The 19,953-nt window shown below is 38.7% G+C and overlaps 1 protein-coding gene across 1 annotated transcript; it reads left to right on the forward strand.

Annotated features, from left to right (window-relative positions):
• The first annotated feature begins 137 nt into the window (after nucleotides 1–137).
• CMC2 (C-X9-C motif containing 2) lies at nucleotides 138–16,500 on the forward strand. Its single transcript, XM_045818974.1, has 4 exons — nucleotides 138–304; nucleotides 7,247–7,359; nucleotides 11,847–11,918; nucleotides 16,120–16,500. Exons 2-4 carry the CDS (start codon nucleotides 7,279–7,281, stop codon nucleotides 16,204–16,206), a joined length of 240 nt encoding a protein of 79 aa, XP_045674930.1. The 5' UTR covers nucleotides 138–304; nucleotides 7,247–7,278; the 3' UTR covers nucleotides 16,207–16,500.
• Nucleotides 16,501–19,953: the final 3,453 nt, after the last annotated feature.

Raw genomic sequence — 19,953 nt, forward strand, 5'->3', positions numbered from 1 at the left:
ATCAGTTATTTTCACCAGTGACACCTGACTTGTTGGCTCAGCTTGCTCTTTAGGCTTTGCCGCGTTTCTGTAGGCTCGTTCCCCCCCCCCACCCCGCGTAAAATGGGTCCGTTCAGGCCGGTGGCGCCTGCGCCTCCGAGGCCGCTAGCGGCGTGGGCCGGCCTAGCGGGTCAGCTGTGGAGTGTGTAGGAGCTTTCCCTACTTCGAGCTCCCTTGACCCTGGCGCCCAGATAACTTTGTTTTTGGGTGAGGAGCCTTCTCTGGTGAATACCGCCTCAGCCATCCTGGTGTGGCCGCGAGTCGGGTGAGTCTGGGGAGTCTGGGGTTCAGAGGAGCGCTCTGCTTCTGACTGCGGCGTCCGGGGAGCCCGCGGGACACCCACCTGTCTCTTCCCTCGTCCCCTGCTCTCGTGCGCCCCCTAGGGCAGCGTCCTGTCGGGACTTTCTGTCGTCCTTGGAGGTTGGTATCGGGAAGGCGGGGTTCTCGGGGCTGCAGTTGCCTCCTCGCTGGGGATTTTGTCACGGAGGCTATAGGTGCTGCCTGAGCTCTCCACCCTCAGGCTTTTGCTGAGGACCTGCTAGTAGTTGAGGGCAGGTCTTGTCCTAGATGTTTCACTCTTCTGCAGGCTGTCCCGCCACTCTCGAGCCTTGTGACTTTTGTCGGGCTTCTCCGCTCCCTGAGCCTGCCGCCCTGAGCTGCCCCTCCTGTAAAATGGTATAAACCCATGGCATCGATTGTGAGAAGCGAAGGCCTTGGGGCAGTGTTTGACACGGTGAACATTGTGTGGTTATTGTTACTGATTATGCAGTTTAGAATTTGCAGGCAGAAGAGAGGAGCCCGTTGGGGCGCATCTCAGCTGCAGTGAAAGTTGCCACCAATCCGTCCTGCGAAGGGAGAATCTCATAAAATCCCTGTTAGTACACTTTTCGGGGAGTGTTAGACGTTCATATCTCTTTTATTCGGTTTAAAGATTACCATGCCTATCGTTTCCCAATAGGTGCTTTAAGTAAATCCGAGTTCTGGAAACCTTCATTTAAAATTTTAAATGCATAAAAGAAGTTTGCGTTGGCAAAGGCTTTTGTTGTGACACCCTTTGTATCGCCTTTCTATATATACAAGTTTTTGCACTTGTTTAGCTGATTTAAAATGAGCCTCATCTCACCCTTTTAAAAAAAGCCTTATGTTGAGGTCTGAACCAGTTTTTATTTCTATGATAATCCTAAACTCAACATTCCGTGAGCATTTACTATATGTATTTACAAGAATATTCTCTCATTAGCCTGTGCGTTCCTTGAGGTGTATGGACTAATTACCCCCCTGAAATTCATGTGATTTTGAAGCACCTAGCAAATGCTGATTAAATGTTCAGGGAAAGCTTCAGTTTGGCCCATTCCTTAAGAAACTGTGTGATGGAAGTTACGAGTCCTATACAGCCCTCCCCCGTGAAGCCCAAGGGTTGCTCTCAGTAGCGGTGGGCATGGACTGTGCTTTGGGCCCATCTGTTACTTAACAGCACTTGTTTAGACTTGGTCACCTTGCAGCTGTGATTAGTAAGTAGAAGTGGGTAGGGTTTGGTCGTCCCTTGTTATCTGCTATGTTTGCTATCTCTGCTGAATATGGCACATAGTTTAAGGTAGTTGGAGAAATACTAATTTACTAGTTCCAGTGCTTTCTGAAATGTAGGCTTTAAAAGATTATTTTAGAAAGCTTTAACTATTAATTTACAGGTTTTTCTGGAGAACAGATTTTTCAGATTTTTCAGACTTTTCCGGCCTTGTCTTCTGCTTTTTTTATAATGACATTGGGATTTGCAACTGTAGCATAAATTTATTTCTGGTGCAGCCACACAATAGCAGACTCTTTCTAAAGAAAACAAGAGTGGCATTAAAATATGGGGTTTCCCCCATGTAATTATAGGTCTGCTGAAGTGCTTACACCCTTTACTAAAGTTGCTTGTTGCTTGCTTTTGGTTTATTTATTTTCTGAGATGGTGCCACCTGGTGGTTGAAATCTTCTACCATCTAATACTCATTAGGAATATTTTACCTCGGAGTCTTGGTAAGATAAAGTAAAAGTGAATAAAATAAGACTAATTTTTATATTGTCAGTGAGAGTACCCTACTGCTTCTACCCTCTCAGCTTATTCCCGGTAAAAGTTAAAATAGTTCTTTAGGGGCCTATTGGCCACTTATCAAAACATCATATTGTCACTCTGAACATTTTTAAGAGTTTCAGCTGACTGTTTCGGTATCAATTTGTGCATACTTGAGGAAGTAGGTGGAGTTGGCATATCGAGGGAAGTGTTATAATTGTGACAAGTTAACCCTTCTGATGTTTTCTAAATGCCGGTGGGACTGAGCTTTTGTTTTTTAACTGAATAATAGTGGACTTCATCCCTCTCTTTCTCACTGCAAACACACATGCATGACAGCTTATCACAGATGAATATTCCCTTCACCTTGGTTTCAGCCGCGCAGCCTCTGTTCACAATACCTTGGCACTGTCCTTTGGAAATTGTGTTCTGTATTCCTATTAGTAGCAGGTGTTTATCATATGAATGTGACTTTTGATTTTGGAAATAGCTTAAAGTCATTTAATTGTGAGCTTAGATTTGAGAAGAAACTTAAGAATGCAGTGGTACAGTAATACTCTGTGGCATCCTTAATTGACGTAGCCAGTCTCTGTGGGGCACATTTGGACAGATAAGCGAGAGCTTCACGTAGCAGCCTGTTTCCTTGTTGGACTGGTCCATGAAGATGACAGCTGCCTCCCTGGCTGGCGTAGCTCAGTGGATTGAGCGTAGGCTGCGAACCAAAGTGTGGCAGGTTCGATTCCCAGTCAGGGCACATGCCTGGGTTGCAGGCCATGGCCCCCAGCAACCGCACATTGATGTTTCTCTCTCTCTCTCTCTCTCTCTCTTTCTCTCTCCCTCCCTTCCCTCTCTAAAAATAAATAAATAAAATCTTCAAAAAAATTTAAAAAAAAAGATGACAGCTGCCTCTGTGACTTCCACCCTTTGGTTTCCAGTCCTGTTCCCAGAAACACCTCAGAGTAAATTCAGTTGAACTCTTTCTGTTATGTGACAGGGCATTTCAGATAGACAAATAATACTTTACGTGTCACACACACTGTTGACTGTTTCAGAGACTCTCCCATGTTATTTTAAACCTCATGATATCACGGAGATAATAGGTTAAGAGCTAATTCCATTTTTAGAAAGAAGAGACTCAGGTCTCAGATCAAGTAAACAAAGTGGTACAGCTTGTGAATAGCTGAATCCACAATTTTTGCCTTCAAAGCGTCTTCTCCCTACAAATCCATGGTTTGTCCAACTTAACCAAGTTGTTCCTTTTATCTCTCTCCTCTGTTGAGGGCTTGCCTAAACTGGCAGATATTACCAGTTTTATTAATGGTTCCTTGTTTAAATCTAGTGACAGAGCCACCACTTCCTGAGCACTCTTCCCAGGAATATTCAAATGGTGAATATTCTGGACATGGCTGATCAGGATGAGTAGAGTCCTGTTTTTTTTCTTAGTGTAAACAGACACTCTATTTCTAATAATATAGGATGATATCATTATTACATTGGCTTCTTTGGAAACTAGGTCTAGAATTAGTGCCTGCTGAACTTGTAGCCAGCCAGAGGCTCTTTGATAAATAGTAGTTTTTTGCTATCTGACTTTATTTCATTCACAAATCACTGGGAAGGTATGTTTTTCCTATTATGAACATGGGAAAAAAATCTGTAGTGGTAAAAGATTACCTTATATTGTAACTCTGCCACTTACTGTGTGGCTGGGCTTAGTTTTGCCATGAAAATGTGGGTAATGCATATTTTGATGTACAAAAAGGCAGTTTCTTAGGATTCAACTGAAATGTAAAAGATACCTACTTCCTATAGTTATTGGGACAGTTATTAGACTTGTGCCTAGCACATAGTATTTAACAAATTATTTTGTACATTAATAATGTAGATATATCCTTATGGCTTTGAAGAAATTAAAAAATAAAGAATTGGAATATATACTTAGCTTTTCTTCAGTTCATAATAATTACTTTGAATTAATAGTGTTATTAGAATAGGCTTTTAAAGATGACTAGTGAAAGATATCAGCACTCATTTATGTGTGTTCTAAGGACATTGCCATTGTTTTATAGTCATGTATATCATAATACACATTTATGCTTATATACAACATGTATGTATATTTTTATCTTCTCAGATGTTTACTTTGCCAATTAAGTCATTTCAGTACATCATAAGCTTGTTTCTGAACTGTAAAAGCATAAGTTTGAGGGCTGGTTGACAGAAATATGCAAAAAATGTTTTGTCAAATATGTTACAAAATAAAATTTTAAAGTCATTTGCTGGGTGACTCAACCAGTGTACATTTTCCTTCAGAAGATTAAGTGAGGCAGAAACCAGATAACTGATACTGTATATTGGTATAGTATTAGATGATGTAAATTGTTGTACTATATGAGACCTCATTTTCCTGAGGCAAAAATTTGTATCATTAAAAAACTTTGTAGTCAGTGGCAGGCAAAAAAGACTTGAACTAGGCTGCATTTTCAATTTCCATTCCAAATACTCTCAGCTGGGCAAAACGCCCTGATTTTCTTTCTTTTTTGAAGACTTTATTTATTTTTAGAGAGAGGGGAAGGGAAGGAGGAAGAGAGGGAGAGAAATGTCTATGTGTGGTTGCCTCTTGCACATCTCCACAGTGGGGACCTGGCCCTCAACCCAGGGATGTGCCCTAGACTGGGAATTGAACCGGTAACCCTTTGGTTTGCAGGCTGGAGCTCAATCCACTGAGCCACACCAGCCAGGAAAAATTTTCAGTCTTTGGCTGTGGTATATTTTGTGTGTGGGGGTGTGGGGGTGTTAGTTATTCAATGAAATAGTGATGTACTGGTATTTTTTGTAAGTTGAAATCTGAAATAGTAGGTACATTATGATTCTTTGGAATTAGTGGTTTAGACGTTTTTAAGGATTTTATTTGTTGGGATTGAAAGGTGGATGGGCAGTTTGAATTTCCCTCAACTTGTTTTTAACAGCTTTGTTAAGGTATAATTTACATTTTATACAATACACCCAGTGTAAGTGAATTCAGTGATTTTAGTAAACTTATACAATTGCACAAGCATTACTCCAGTCTTATTTTAAAACATTTTCATTACCCCCCAAAATTTCTTGGTGTCCATTTGCAAGTTAATTCTCCACTTTTACTGTCAGGTCTAGGCAGCCAATGATCAGCTTTTTGTCTACAAATTTGCCTTTTTTAGACAGTGCATATAAATGGAATCATGCAATGTAGTGTTTTGAATCTGGCTTCTTTCATTTAGCTTAGTGCTTTCGAGGTTCATGTTGGCACATTTATCAGTTAATTTCATTTAATTGAAAAATAGTAATCCATTGTGTAAATACACTACATTTTTATCCAATTACATGGTTATTGGACATTTGGATTGTTTCCAGTCTTGGCTATTGTGAATAATGCTATGAACATTGACATACATATCTTTGTGTGGATACACTACAGGGTGAAGCAAAAGTAGGTTTACAGTTCATATGGAAAATAATACAATACTTATAAATAATACAAGAGTAAACCGTGTTTCATGTGCTCACAACTGTAATTTTGCTTCTGCCTCATGCTGTATTTTTTCATTTCTCTTGAGAAGATTCTTAGGAGTGCAATTCCAGGTCATATGGTAAGTTTGTGTTCAACTTCTTAAGAAACTGCCAGTTGTCTTCCCAAGTGTCTGTGCTGTTTTACATTCCCTATAGCGATGCATGAAGTTCATTTCCTCCACAGTCTAAACAGTGCCTGGCATTGTCTGGCTTTTTGATAGTAGACATTCTGGCGGATGTGGAGTAGCACCTCATTGTGGCTTTAATTTGCATTTCCTTGAGGACTCGTGGTGTTCAGCATCTTTTCAGGTGCTTAATTAACCTGTATCATCTTCAGTGAAATATCCATTCAAATCTTTTGTCCATTTTTAAGGGGTCCATTTTAAACATTGGATTGTTTGTAAGCATTCTTTATTATTACAGATACAAGTCCTTTATCATCTATGATTTGCAAATATTTTCTTGTAGTCTATGGCTTGTAGTAGATTTAATTTTTTTAGAGCAATTTTAGGTTTGCAGCCAAATTGAGCAAAAAGTGGAGTGATCTCCCGCACTCTCTGCCCCCACACACTCACAACTTCCCTCATTATCAGCGTCCCCCACCAGAACGGTACATTTATCACAGTCGATGAACCTACATTCACACGTCACCGAAGTATGGCCTGGCTTTCCCATTTTCTTATTGGTGTTTTTTTAAATCAGTAAAATTTGTAATTTTGATGAGCTTTTACCATTTTTTTTCTTTTATGGATTGTGTTTTTTATGTGTCTAAGAACGTTCTACCCAAACTAAGGTTGTAATTTTTTCCAATATTCTTTCTTAGAACTTTTAAAAGATTACAGCGATTAATTGGGTGTGGTTTTTTTTTTCTTTTGGTACTTTTTCTGAGTTAAAAAGAATAGGTTATAAAACACAGTAGGTATATAGTGCTATGTAACTATAGCACACACTTCAAAATAATGCTTTTCCTTTGACCTTAGCTGGTAATTTCCTATATGAGTGAACTAATTAAACCAATTTCAGGGATTTCAGCTTCTTGTTGTCATTGTAATAATCACATTTTTATGGATATATCTGCCAAATATGAAAAATTTATTTTCCATCTGCATCTTGTTTGTTTTCATTGTTTAGTTAGATTTTCCTAGGCAGAAGTTAGGAAGAAAGCAGTCTATATTAATTCACACTAGTGTGAGATGACCAATTTTCTCTTTAACTTTCTCAGAGGAATACACATTTTTAAAGGAGCAATAAACCAGTTCTCTTAATCGGTAGAATTTCATCTGAACAAAAATGAGTTGTAATCAGTTTCAGGAATGTGGGGCTTACTAATATAGGTAAACTGTCTCTGCTTGAGCACTTATTTCCAGGATCAGGTCTGTGGAGGAGTCCTGCTTTTTTCTGAACCTGTGTGTTCTCTCAACACTCCTGATAAATTTCTGAATCTGCTCAATCCTTGGATAAGGAACCTGAGGCTCTAGTTGAATAATTTGCCTAAGGTCAACATTCTGTTCTGATAAAGGTCACCGGGGGTTCTTACTGAAAATATGAAAATAGTTTAGGTTGCACTAACAAATACAGTCACGCATATTCAAGACACTCTTGTATCCACAGGTTGCTCTGCTGTGCTCCATCACCTCCTAAAGATGCATCCTGACTTATCTCCACACTTGCACACTGAAGAATGCAACGTCTTGATTAATTTACTTAAGGATTGTCACAAAAATGTAAGAGTTCAGAAAAATTACCATAAAGTAAAAGTGAAACTTAATGTATAACACACTGATGTAATTTAAATGTTACCTCCATTAATGGAAGGGAATGATAATGTCTTAGCTTAGTAAAGATTAGCAGCTGAAGCTTGTGATTTTTGAGAAACCACTTTTATGATTAAAAATTCAAGGATGAAAGTCTGCTAGGGATCTTTTGAAATGATTTAATATTTAGAATGCATGTTCTTAAAATACTTTTCCTGATTACGGAGCACTAAAACAATTATGTTCAGCTCTGACTCTTCTGATCATAATTGAATTAGTCTAAGATTTTCTGTTCCTTGATGTCTCCCATTCTGTGTTTAAAGGAAATTGAAACATGTTTATAATTAGATGTTGATAAATTTAAGTTATGATAGACCTAATTTGACAGGTTTACTTGTTAGTGAAATGGAAGTAAAATTCCATGGTTAAAACCAAAATAACAAAGAAGCCCATTTTTGGAATGCATTAAATTGAGCTGATATTTTTACAGATGTCAAATATTTAGCTTTTTTCATATACCTGATGCATGAGACAGTGATATAGAGCATTTGTGCTACTCTTTAACTTTGCCTGATGCATTAGTTTCTTCTTGAGGTTCATGAACAGTAGATATGTCAAACTTTAATAGTAATAAGTATGATTTATTTATTTTTAAAGTAAATTTTATTGATTATATTATTAGAGTTGTCCCGGTTTTTTTCTCCCTTTTATGCCCCTCTACCTGGTACCCACATTCCCTCCAGCATTCTTCCCGTTCCCTTAGTTCATGTCCATGGGTCATGCATATGAGTTCTTGGCTTCTCCATTTCCTATACTATTCTCGGCATCCTCCTGCCTATTTTGTACCTAACAATTATGCTTCTTATTCCCTGTACCTTTTCAGTATGATTTAAATGAGCAAAATTTTAAGACTGAAGGTAACGTAAGTAAAACCCCTAACCTGTGAAGTCAATTTTTTATGGTTCAGAAAATGTTGTAGATGAATAATATACTCCAGGCAAACAATTTTCACCATCCATTTAAATCAAGAATTGCTATTGTAAGTCTTTAACTTTAGTCATTCATTGGGTATATGGTAGTATCTTGTTTGTTTTTAAATTGTATTTCCTTGATGGTCGGTGATTTTAAGTATCTTTTTATGTGCTTATTGGCCATTCATATAAAGTCTTTTGCCAATATTTAAAAATTGAGTTGTCTGTCTTACTATTGAGTTGTCAGAATTAGTTTTGTCATTGGGCATACAGGTCCTTTGTCTGATAAGTATAATGTGAATATTTTCTCTCAGCCTTTTCTGTGACATCCTTTTTTCATTTTCTTAAGGATGTGTTTTGAAGAGCAATTACAAATTTGATGAAGTCTGATTTACCAGTTCTTTTCTTTTGTTTGTATTTTTTATGTTTTAAGGATCTTATATATTTGCCGATCACAAAGATTTTCTATTTTTTCTTTTGCAAATTTTATAGTTTTAGCTTTTACATTTAGGTCTGTGATTCACTTCAAGTTTTGATTTTTGTGTATGGTGTGAGGTATGAGTCAAGGTTTCTTTCTTTACCTATGGATACCTAATTATTCCAGCATCATTTATTGAAGAGACTATTCTTTCTCCACTAAACTACCTTGGTGCCTTTGCCAAAAATCAATTACTGTAGGTTGGTGGGTCTATTTCTGGGCTTTCTGGTCTGTTCCACTAATATGTAGATATATCTGTGTATCTGTATATCTTTTAACACTACTTAATTTCCAAGTTAGGTCCCCTGACTGTTTTGTCCTCTTCTGTCATAATTCAGTTTCCATAGTGCATCTAGAGCAGGGGTGTGAAACTCATTTTCACCGGGGGCCACATCAACCTCTTGGGTTGCCTTCAAAGGGCAGAGTTGTAATTTCAACTCCTTAACAGTTAAGGAGTAGTTACACTTATACAGTCCTAAAATTATCTCAGCTCTTTAAAGGCAACCTCGAGGCTGATATGGCCCCTGGTGAAAATGAGTTTGACACCCCTGATCTAGAGTGACCTCTGAAACGTAAGTTTAATCATTGTTCCCCTTTAATGGCTTCCTTTGTCTATAAGATCTTCATTTCTACTTGGTGTTGCAAGACCTTTTTGAAACTGGTACCTCCTTACCTCTTGGGCCTCACCGCTGTCCTGTACATCTGGTTGTCCCCTCATTCCTGTGTGCTTTTCTGCGGTTGCACTGGAGCATGTTTCTCTTATGAGCCTTTGTACTTGCTTTTTCCTTTGCTTAACTTAGAGCCTTTTTCACTGTCCTCACTTCCCATTTGCTAGACCATTTATGATCTCCTAGGTTTTATTCAGCTTAATTTGTCATTTCCTCTTTCTTCTTTCGTGGTCTTGCTTCTCTTGTGATAGTCACTCTACTCCAAAATACCATACATAACATACTTCCTACTTTGTGACAGTTGTTCTCACACCTTTTGGTCTCAGGATTCCTTTACACTCTTAAAAATTATTGAGGACCACAGAGAACTTTGTTTATGTGAGTTGTATATATCAGTATTTACTGAATTTAGAAATTGAAACTGAGAAATTAAAAAATAATTTATTTAAAATAATAAACTCAAATGTTGTTATTTTTTTTTATAAAAAGCTCTTAGGTTCCAAAACAAAAAAAAGTGACATTGCTTGTACATTTTTGCAATTCTCTTTAATGTCTGACTTAATAGAATACAGCTGGTTTCTCATAGCTGACTCTCCATTTAATCTGCAATTACATTACACTCACGTGGCCTCTGGAAAATTCCACTGTACCCTTGTTAGAGAATGAAAGTGAACAAAACAAGTAAGATCTTTAGTTACTAGGAAAACAGTTTTTACCTTGCGCATCTCCTGGAAGGGTCTTGAGAACTCTTGGATGCCCCTAAACTACACGAAACATTGCTTTAGAGCACTCCAGTCATTATTCGTCTCTTCCCTTTGACAGTGTGCTGAGTGAGGACATACCCAGGTCCTCCTTGCTCACTGCTGTATCCTAGTGCCTGGGACATTGTCTTCCAGACATTAATTCATTGATTCACTCATTAAATCAGTGACTAGGCCAGTTTGGTTCTCTAGAAATAGACATCAGGCACGAGAAGCTTATGCTGTGTACGAGAGAATTGCAGTACATGGGCATGTCCTTGACCACTTTCACTGGGCATGTTGGGTTTTACACATAATGTCACAAGAGTATACTTATTTGGGCTTAATATTGAGATAAAAGTAAAAATATTAATCAGTTTTTTTCTTGAATTTTTAATATAAGCTGTATGTTTATGGGATGATAGAAATAAATGTAGTTAAAACTATAAAATATTGCCTTGCATTCTAAGTCTAATCCTTTCTTTATTTCTGTTTGACCAGAAGGTGTGTGAAACTGCATTGTCTCTGCATTTGTTTTCAAGGAAGTAATTTAGGAAAAGCACACAGGAAATAGTTATTTTGAGGAGGTCATTAGGTAACCAGGAGGAGCTCTTAGTCTATTTTAAATGCTTGCCAGAAAAATGCTGACCATTTATCCAATATGCACCAGAAAAGTGCATTTAAAGTGGTAATCAATCAGGAAAAAAAGAAATAGCATGATGTATAGCTTACTAATTATGTGTTGCCTGGTTTCCACGAAAGCCTTATTTAGAAAGAAAAGGAAAAGATCTGCTTATTACTACAATTACAAGTTCAGCATTTATGGCATCATTCCAGATCAGCCTGCTCTCCAGTCCACCCTTAAAAATTGTGTCGTGCAAACATACCAAATATGGCCCTACTAAGTTCAGGTTCTTGACTTCATTCGTCTTAATTAATCTGCTTTGGAGCATATTTATTGCCGTGATGATAGTCATAGGACTTGAACCACTAGGGGATTTTTATTTTTGTTTTTCAAATAAAGCAGACTGAACCTCAGACATAGATTTTTCTTTATTGTGAATTAGTGGCTTATTTATGTGGCCCATATAGGCCATCTAATAACAATGTTATGTGTTTCTGATTTATTTTGATAACATTTTGAATGGGGGCAAATGAGAAAATGGCTTTGGCATCAGGCATTTGTTAAGTAGCTCTTCTATTGGACGGTGTTTGCTGGTGAAGGACGTTCTCGTGTGAGTATGGCCACACTGCTCTTTGACATCACTCCCTGGGACGGAGGATGGATTGCGCTGTGACTTTAACATGCCCTCAGGGAAGACGGTATTGGGCAATAAAAGTGTTTACACTCTGTCATTATGAGGTTTTGGCAGGTTAATAGGCTTCACATTTATCAAGGAAAGTCTTATTTTTTATTTCTACCTATAGAGCATTTATCCCTCTTTTTTAGGGAAGCCAGGATAAGCATGTTAATTTGGATATTTTATACTTGTGATTTAACTATTTGCTTATTAACAAGGTGACACATTAAAGAAGTTTTTTAATTCTCTGTACCGTAGCATATTATGGGTTGAAATATTTTACCCTTTTCTTCTTTTAGCACAGCATTCTGAAATTTTTTGGTTATTGCAATGATCTTGATCGAGAGATGAGAAAATGCTTGAAGAAGGAGGTAAGAAAAGTGTTAAAAGGATGGAAATAGTTCAACAATGGAACAGAACATTTTTGAACAATATCGTATATTACTGCCATTGTTAAATTCCTTTCCCAAATGTTAGTGTAGCATAGAAAAATTGACTTTATATGTGTGTACCCCCTAAAACCTAGGGGAGAAATGAAAGCCTCTTCTGGCGGCAATTTTAGAGTACCGCTGCTGTTTGGCACGCACATAAATGAAAACAACTTCCTTTTTATAATCAGTGCAATTTCTCTGGATGAATTTTAAAGTTTAGGAAATTGACTTTGTATAGCATATGATTGTTTAACCACTATACAAGTGTGCCTGAAACTAATACAAAATAATACTGAATGTAACTGTAATTGAAAAATAAAATTAAAGATTAAGAAAAAGATGCCATGGGAAAAGAGGATTCTCTTCATAGGAGTTTGATCTGTAATTGTCTTTGTTCAATTAAAATGTTTGGTAAATTGAATCTCTTCAGCAGAAAAGACCTATCAATCAGCTGTTAGCTGTAGCAGGTAACTAAAACTCTCTGGGCCTAAATTTCCTTATATAACATGGTGAGGGTAGACTTAGGTTCTTTACAGCTTTAGAATTTTGAATTTCTTTATAGTCATGGTATGTATAAACCATAAGGATCTAGTTGGACTTACTTGGAAAGACTCCTGAACCCAATTTTAGGCTGAGACTTGGACTTGGGCAAATAGTCAAATACCTAACTCATTGTCTTTTTACAGGTACTGCTAATCAAGCAGAATGCATTCAAATCTTTGAAAAGAAATCTAATTCCATTTGTTTTGTACATCGGATGTTTTATGTCCAGAATATTTAAAAATCTATACTAAAAATCTGCCTTCCAGTTTTCTTTCATTTTCTGTACTTTGAGCTTTTCCCCTCCATTAGCCTTATATTGAAAAGTATTAGATATAATATTTGAAGCTTCCCAGCATCTATCTTTCTTCATTTTTGTATTTTCCACTTTGGGTTTTTCTTTTGCTTTTTTCTTTCCTGGAAAAAAAGTGTCTTTACTGTTTGAGGGACTTTCCAGAGTTCTGAGATAAGGGTGATAATTTTCTTTGTGTGACCAACATGTATATGTATAAATGTTTTAAACTGATTTTTGAAAAGAGGTTTTTTGTGTGTGTGTGTGTGTGTGTGTTTTTAATATGTAAAGGCTCATTTAGATGGAAACTAAACTTAGGGCTCTGTTTCTTTGTAAATAAGATTATGGAAAAATAAAGACTATACTGTTTTATTGGGTATAGCTGTTTATTTCTCACTTTCAGTTGTATAACATAGCTTTTTCCCTAAGTTTAGATTTTTTTATTACAGTTTAATGATTTTGCCATCATTGACTTGGTGATTGATCATATGAAATTTTCTTCCCAGGTAGTCCTGAGGTGTTAGTGAATATTTGGTAGACTATTATAGATACTCTTATTTTGTCTGGGTTTTTCATATAAATTTCAGATATTTTCCTTGATTTATTTATTAATTTTTAAAGGTTTATTTATTTATCTTTAGAGAGAGGGAAAGGGAGGGAGAAAAAGGGAGAGAAACATCAATGTGTGGTTGCTTCTCACGTGACCCTCACCAGTGACCTGGCCCACAACCCAGGCATGTGCCCTGACTAGGAATCAAACCAGTGACCCTTTGGTTCCCAGCCTACGCTTAATCCACTGAGCTATACCAGCCAGGGCTTCCTTGATTTATTTTTTTTAAGTCCTCTGTGTGGTTTTTATGTTGCTTAATGACCTGATTTATAGGCATTTTTCTGTCCTTTCATCCTTTAATCCTCTGAACTGGCCCTCATTTATTTCCTCTCTGCTTTTGATGCCTTTTTGTTTACCACATCGCTTCCAGCACTCTCTTCCTGTCATTCCCTTGATGTGTCACTTGAGTGCTTCGTTCCTTGAAGCTTATGACTAGAAATAGGGTCTGTCCAGTTCTCTTGAGCCTCTCTTTGCTGTTGTGTTGTTGCTTTTGTTCATTTATTGAAATAATCACTAATACTACTACTTTGTACCATCTGTTTTGTCCCTCTTGGTTTTTTGGTTAATTGACCTTCCATTCTATCTGTGTTTTCAGTGGAGTTTTGTGAATAACATTGTATTCGTCCTTTTTTTTCTTCTTTTATTCAGGGACCATTTTGACTGCCTTTGGAAATAATCTTAATATATATTTTAATATAGACTGTATTTTCATTTACACTATGACTTATTTTATTGGCATGCTACAAAGGATTATCTTCAGAAGATTTACTGTTCAGATCTTCCTCACAGCCTAATTGCTGGTGGTAACATGTGATTAAAGATAGATCTAAAATATTTGTCTCAGAGCAGGTATCTATGTTCTATTTATTTATTTTTAGAGAGCAAGAGGAGGGGGGAGAGAGAGAAAGAGAGAAAGAGAAACATTGATTTGTTTTCCCACTTATTTATGCAATTACTGGTTTCTTCTTGTATGTGCCCTGACTGGAGATTGAACCCGCAACCTTGGTGTATCAGGATGACCTTCTAACCAACTGAGCTACCCTGCCAGGGCGAGTAGTGGCTTTTTTATCCCTGATTTTTTTAAAGCAATGAAACACACCTTTTCCTTTACAATCTCAAGAGGAAAATTAATGTGTGACATGAAAGGAGTTATTTTGGTTAAAGGGACCTAATGCTTCATGTATAATTTGAAGTGGCCATTTGATGAGGAAGAAAAAAGTTTGTAAACTATCATTCTGGTAGATATGTTAGAAACCTTCAATCAAAACTTTAGATGTAAAGCACTTCTTAAAGATTATCTGGCCCAACTCCTTAATATTTGAGGTTACTGGACCAGAAGATGAAGTAACTCAAAAGCTGGGAGTCTCCACACCATTGTCTCAGGAGGTGGGGGTGGGGAGCTGGTCAAGTCCCTGGTTGGCGCTCTGTCGTGAATTTTTTGTTTTCTGTGGCCTCTTTCCATATCTGTCTTCTAAAAGATTTTGATGTTCAGCTGTTCATGTACACTCAGTTTTTTCAACTTGGATTTGCTTTTCCGTTTTTCAACCTGGATTTCCTTTTACTTTTTTCCCTCTTTGTCCAGGGACTCTTCATTCACCTTTAAAATATGTCTGTATTGGTATGTATATTATAAGCCTATATATATGAACCTATAAGAACACTTATGTTCAAGTTTCTCTGCTTTAAACAAGTGCTTTTTCCTAAATGCCAGGCTCTGTCTGTATTTCCTGTTATTTATCATCTACTAGCCAGATCAGAATACTAAGTTGAAAACCTCTAAGGTGAAAACTGCATTTAGATCCAACTGATTACAGACACACAGGATTTGGGGAGACTCTGATTCAATGACCATTCGTGATAAAACAAACAAACAAACAAAACCCTGGGAAGTTCAGCTGCCTATAAGTTCCTGTGTGAACCAACAGGATAATGTGGTTGCTAAGAGCCAGTCTCTCTTGATAATGTTGGTATTCATAGAAAGGTAATGTGTCTAGGTCCTAAGAACTAGGAGGCCCACTGTAGTCCACGTCTGCCAGACTGCTTCTGGAGCACTGTGTGTAATTCCAGCTGTGTTATTTTTCGTAAGGAATATTGATACTAAAGCACTGTATAAAAGGTGCTTTATAGATATTAGAAGGCAGAAGCCCTATTCTGTGAATAGTGGAGGAAGGAGTGATGTTCAGCCTGAGAAAGAGATTATGAGTGGGTTATCTGTAACCAGATAGTTGAAAGAATATAGCAGGCAAGAAGAAATAGAGGGTGGTAGGAGAATTTACTGGGAAGCCCTTACTGATTCAACATAAACAACTTTGCAACAATTACTGGAACAATAATTAAATGGGTAGTGAGCTCTTCATAACTAGAAGTGTTCAATCAGAGGCTGGATAATTCTATAGATTGTGAGCTATGGAGAGCAGGAACAAAACTCATTCATCTTATTTACTGAGTTCGTATTTTGAAAGGAAATTAATTCAGTGAAGGCTTGAGTATCTGTTAGGATGTAGATGCTAGATTGAATGAAATTATACTAGATACCTCTAAGGTCAGTTTCCAATCTCAGATTTAGTGAAATAAAAGACAAATAAGAGTTTTGTCAGCAAAAACATTATTTTTTTCCCAAATATTTTAAAATACTTAACTTACTTGATATAAATGGTGATATAATCTGCTCTTTTCTCCCCCTTCCTTTTATTTTCCAGTACGTGGAAAAGAGGATCAAGAGCAGGGAGCACGGTGATGCAATGCGAAAGAAACTTTTTAATTCTCCAGATGAATCTGAAACATAAATTACATTTTCACTGGATGCCTTGGCTGAGTGAAGACCTAAAGACTCTTGGTTGATAACCAAAAGAATCCTGTTTCATTTGGTCTCCAGAATCTTTTGACTAGCAAGTGACCCACGAGAGATCGAGCCGTGGAGAAACACGGAAACCCTGGACTCAGACCGTCCGCCGGGCAGAGCCTTTAGTACCCCGATCCCTTTCCCAACGCCCCGACTTTTAACAGGCCGCTTTCCTTTGCCTGCAGCCACTTAACATTTGAGCAACTTATTCCTCCCTCAATAAAATCATTGACTTTAATCATGTTTTCTCTGTTCTCTTAGACTCCTGAAATTAGGGCAAAATGGTCCCATTAGATTTTCCTTTTGAACAGCGTGCCAATTCTGGAGCTTAAACATTGAAGGTATGAGCTAGGGCAAAAAGAGTGAGGAAATCCCCAGCTGTGTGAACTATATGAAAATGTTCCAACTTTATTTTTCTTAAAGGGTTAGATGTTTAACGTGGATAAAATTACATGTAGTTAGAATTTAAGTCTCGATGGATTTAGTTCCTGTTTGGTTGGGTGTGCCCACCCTGGGTGCCACTTAACTCCTGGACATTAACCTTAGGCTCGCATGCCTCCTCTCGCTGGGTGCAGGGCTCTCTCTTCTTCCCATACTCATTTTTAGCAGCATTCTTTCTGCCTGGTGTTTCCGAGACCTGTGAGAATCAAAGTCAGCAACTTCCAGCCACATGACAGCACAGACTGCGCACTGCGAACTCCTCCTCCTGAATTCTGATGTTTATGTTCAGGATGAGGCCTTGTTGGTCTCAGTGTTTAATAAGTGATTTCCCCATCACAAGAGGTATTCAAGAGGATGGATCTTGATATTCAGTTGGCAAGGTGGTTACAAAGGATAACAGACATTTGATGAAGGGTTAGAGGAAGAAGCAGAATTAATTCTGAGGTCCCTTTCAAGACTGAGATTTGTGAATATTCAGTTGTGCTCCCCCAGTCTCCTTACCCCCCTGCCCCCGCCCACTGCCCCCGGTCAGGCAGTACAGGTATGGAAATGAGACATTTTGTCTTTAAAAGCTCATCATAAACCAACAAGTTGACTATTAGTGCAGTAAGTGCCATGATTAGGTAGGTGTCATAGAAAACAGCATTCATGCCCAGCCTTCAGAAAGAAGGAGCCATTCCAAGAAAGCTGCTTAGCACAGGAGACTTGACAAGTGGAGTGAAAATGGAATTCATTCTGGGGAATGCAAGTCATTGAGCATGGCTGGAATATGAGAACACTTGGTGGAGGAAGATCAGAATATCTTTTAATTTTGTTGGAATTATTTCTTCAATGCTGTGGTGACCAGTTACATATTTTAATATGGTGATTTGGGATTTATGGAGGGGACTTAGGTTGATGTGTTTCAATTTGTGTTTTTAGTAAGATTTTTCTGGTTGTAGTTTGTGATGTAAACTGGAGGAGAAGAGAGATTACACTCAGGGGGACCAATTAGGTTATGCCCTAATTGAGGTGAAAAGTGAGGGTCTGAATTAAGTGGCTTGGGGATCAAGAGGAATGACTAGATTTGAGGGGAATCTGAACACAGAATCAGCATGACTGACATGGGGCAAGGTTTAAGACAAGTCTAGGAGGCCTCGGGCACTGGATTTGTGCCTGCCTGCTGTAGGTGCCCTGCCCGGAGGGGAGGGAGGGTGGGAGAGGTGTGCTGTGAAGTGCTGAGTCTGAGGTGTGTGGACGATCTGGGTGCAGATGGCTTTTAGGCTTCTGAGCAATCAGATCTAGAGCTTACTAGAGCTGCCTGGACTGGAACAGACTTGGGTGACAGCAGCACACAGATTAGAGCGAATGACCTGGGGCCGATGTTCATAGTGGACCACGAGAATTTCTTAGAGCAGAATGGGATTTTTGGGGGGGGGGGTCACTTAATTTTTAAATTATATAAGTACTACATTTTTAGGAACATTCAAACAACTTACAAGTTTTACAGAGTAAAAATTATCCTTTATTCCCCAATATCACATCTTGCCAGAATTATCTGTAACTGACAGGTGGGGCTTCTAGGCATTTATATTAGCATTTCAGGACAGGAGAGAGCCCCATATTTGGAGAAGGAGCAGGCATAGAGGTAGAAGGCAAACGGTGTGAAGGGTGTTTGCAGAGGAAGGAGTGTCACTGTGTTAGAGTAAGGGCTGAGATGGCTGTTGGTTGGATCCCTCTTGCATCTGTGACCTTAGAGCCATTTGGTGTGGTGAGGACTGGGCGGAAGCTGAAGTGGAGCTAGAGGACACAAGGACCTTTGAGAAGGCTTGGCTCTGAAGGGAAGGACAGTGTAGGATCGAGAGGTCTTCTTACAAAATCAAAAGAAAGTTGAGTGACAGTTGGGAATGGGTATATGTTGAAAGAACACCATAGAAGAGAGGGATTAACTTACAGAATGAAATCTTTGAGGATGCAGAGATGGATGAGATTCAGCACCCGTGGTGACAGTGGTGATGGTTTTTTTTCTAGAAAGCAAATTAGACATGGAAAACTTGAAGCACTGAAGGACATGCAAAGTGTTCTTTTCAGAGAGCAGTAAATGTCCATTTGTGCAGGACGTAATGGTGTTTCTTCTATGAAGAATTAAGAGCAAGCCTCTGTTTTTGCTCCCTAAGCACTAAAACCTCAGATACCCTAATGTCACCAGGAACCAGTGATGCCGGTAAACTTTTAATGGCTGGCTCTGCAAGACAAAGGCACCGGTTTGTAGCATTTGCCGTTTTCTATGTTGTAAATATTTCTGCTATGGCAGATTTCAAGCTACCAAGCGGATGTTGCCAAAGGTGATGTTGGGAAGAGGTGCACTTAGTAGGTTCTTCTGAGCTGGTACCAGCTGACACCAGCCCCCCAATGGCACACCACTGCTGTGCTGGAAGAACTGCAAAGAATTATCAAGTCAGTTGGTTGCCCACTGATCATCACCTTCCCCACCTCTAACGTTTTGTCAGTTGAAAGCCCCTGTAATGTCAGATGTACACTAAAGCGATACTGCTGGGACTCCTGTGCCAGAGCAGCTGTAGTTGGGGACTGCTGGAGTTCAGAGAGTCTCCGGGGGCACATCACTTGTAGAACAGCAGATAACCGTATGCCAGGAGGATTGGGAAGGAAATGAGACCTGCCTCCGTATACCATTATGGGTGGTTGGATTTGTGCCCTGGCAGCAGAGTTCAAGAGCTCAAACACCCTCTACCCTCTTTATATATATATAATCACATTACCTTAATAGCCATCTCAAGAACTGTTGGGGCCTGCAAAAATGGGCGTGGCTGTCTGTAAGTTGGTACCTAGCTACGTGACTTCTGACAGAGTTCTCAGTCTGGGTTTCCACTCTTAGTTTTAAAATGAGGTGGTTGGACTCATTTACTGTTTTGTTAACCACGGAATCCTTAGTATCTCAGGCCCAGGCACTAAATAATCAGTAGGAGGTAACTTTGTTTTGCAATAAAAGATGCTACAACTGTACAGGCAGTTTGTCTTGGGTCTTTGTTGTTGTTATTTTCCCTTTAAATTTCCATCCCATGTTGATGTCTGCTTCCTATCCTCACCTCTCATACCGCTGGAGGGTGCCACCTTTACTAACAGGAGTGTATCATATCCCTTGAGTATTGAGGCTAAATCGAGGGTCACAGAGTCCTGCTCAGAACTTCTCTCCTCGCTCCTGTCCGGCCTCCCTCCAGACGACCCTCCCAGAGCTGCCAGGGAAACACAG

Source organism: Phyllostomus hastatus, unplaced genomic scaffold, assembly GCF_019186645.2.
Source record: "Phyllostomus hastatus isolate PE091 unplaced genomic scaffold, TTU_PhHast_1.1 phas_scaffold_345, whole genome shotgun sequence".
Taxonomy (NCBI): domain Eukaryota; kingdom Metazoa; phylum Chordata; class Mammalia; order Chiroptera; family Phyllostomidae; genus Phyllostomus; species Phyllostomus hastatus.

Excerpts from the sequence above, each read along its gene's own strand:
- CMC2 (XM_045818974.1), top strand. The coding sequence starts at position 7,279 with ATGCATCCTGACTTATCTCCACACTTGCACACTGAAGAATGCAACGTC. Across the intron at positions 7,360-11,846 it reads TTAAGGATTGTCACAAAAAT|CACAGCATTCTGAAATTTTT; the intron begins GTAAGAGTTCAG and ends TTCTTCTTTTAG. Across the intron at positions 11,919-16,119 it reads GAAAATGCTTGAAGAAGGAG|TACGTGGAAAAGAGGATCAA; the intron begins GTAAGAAAAGTG and ends TTTATTTTCCAG.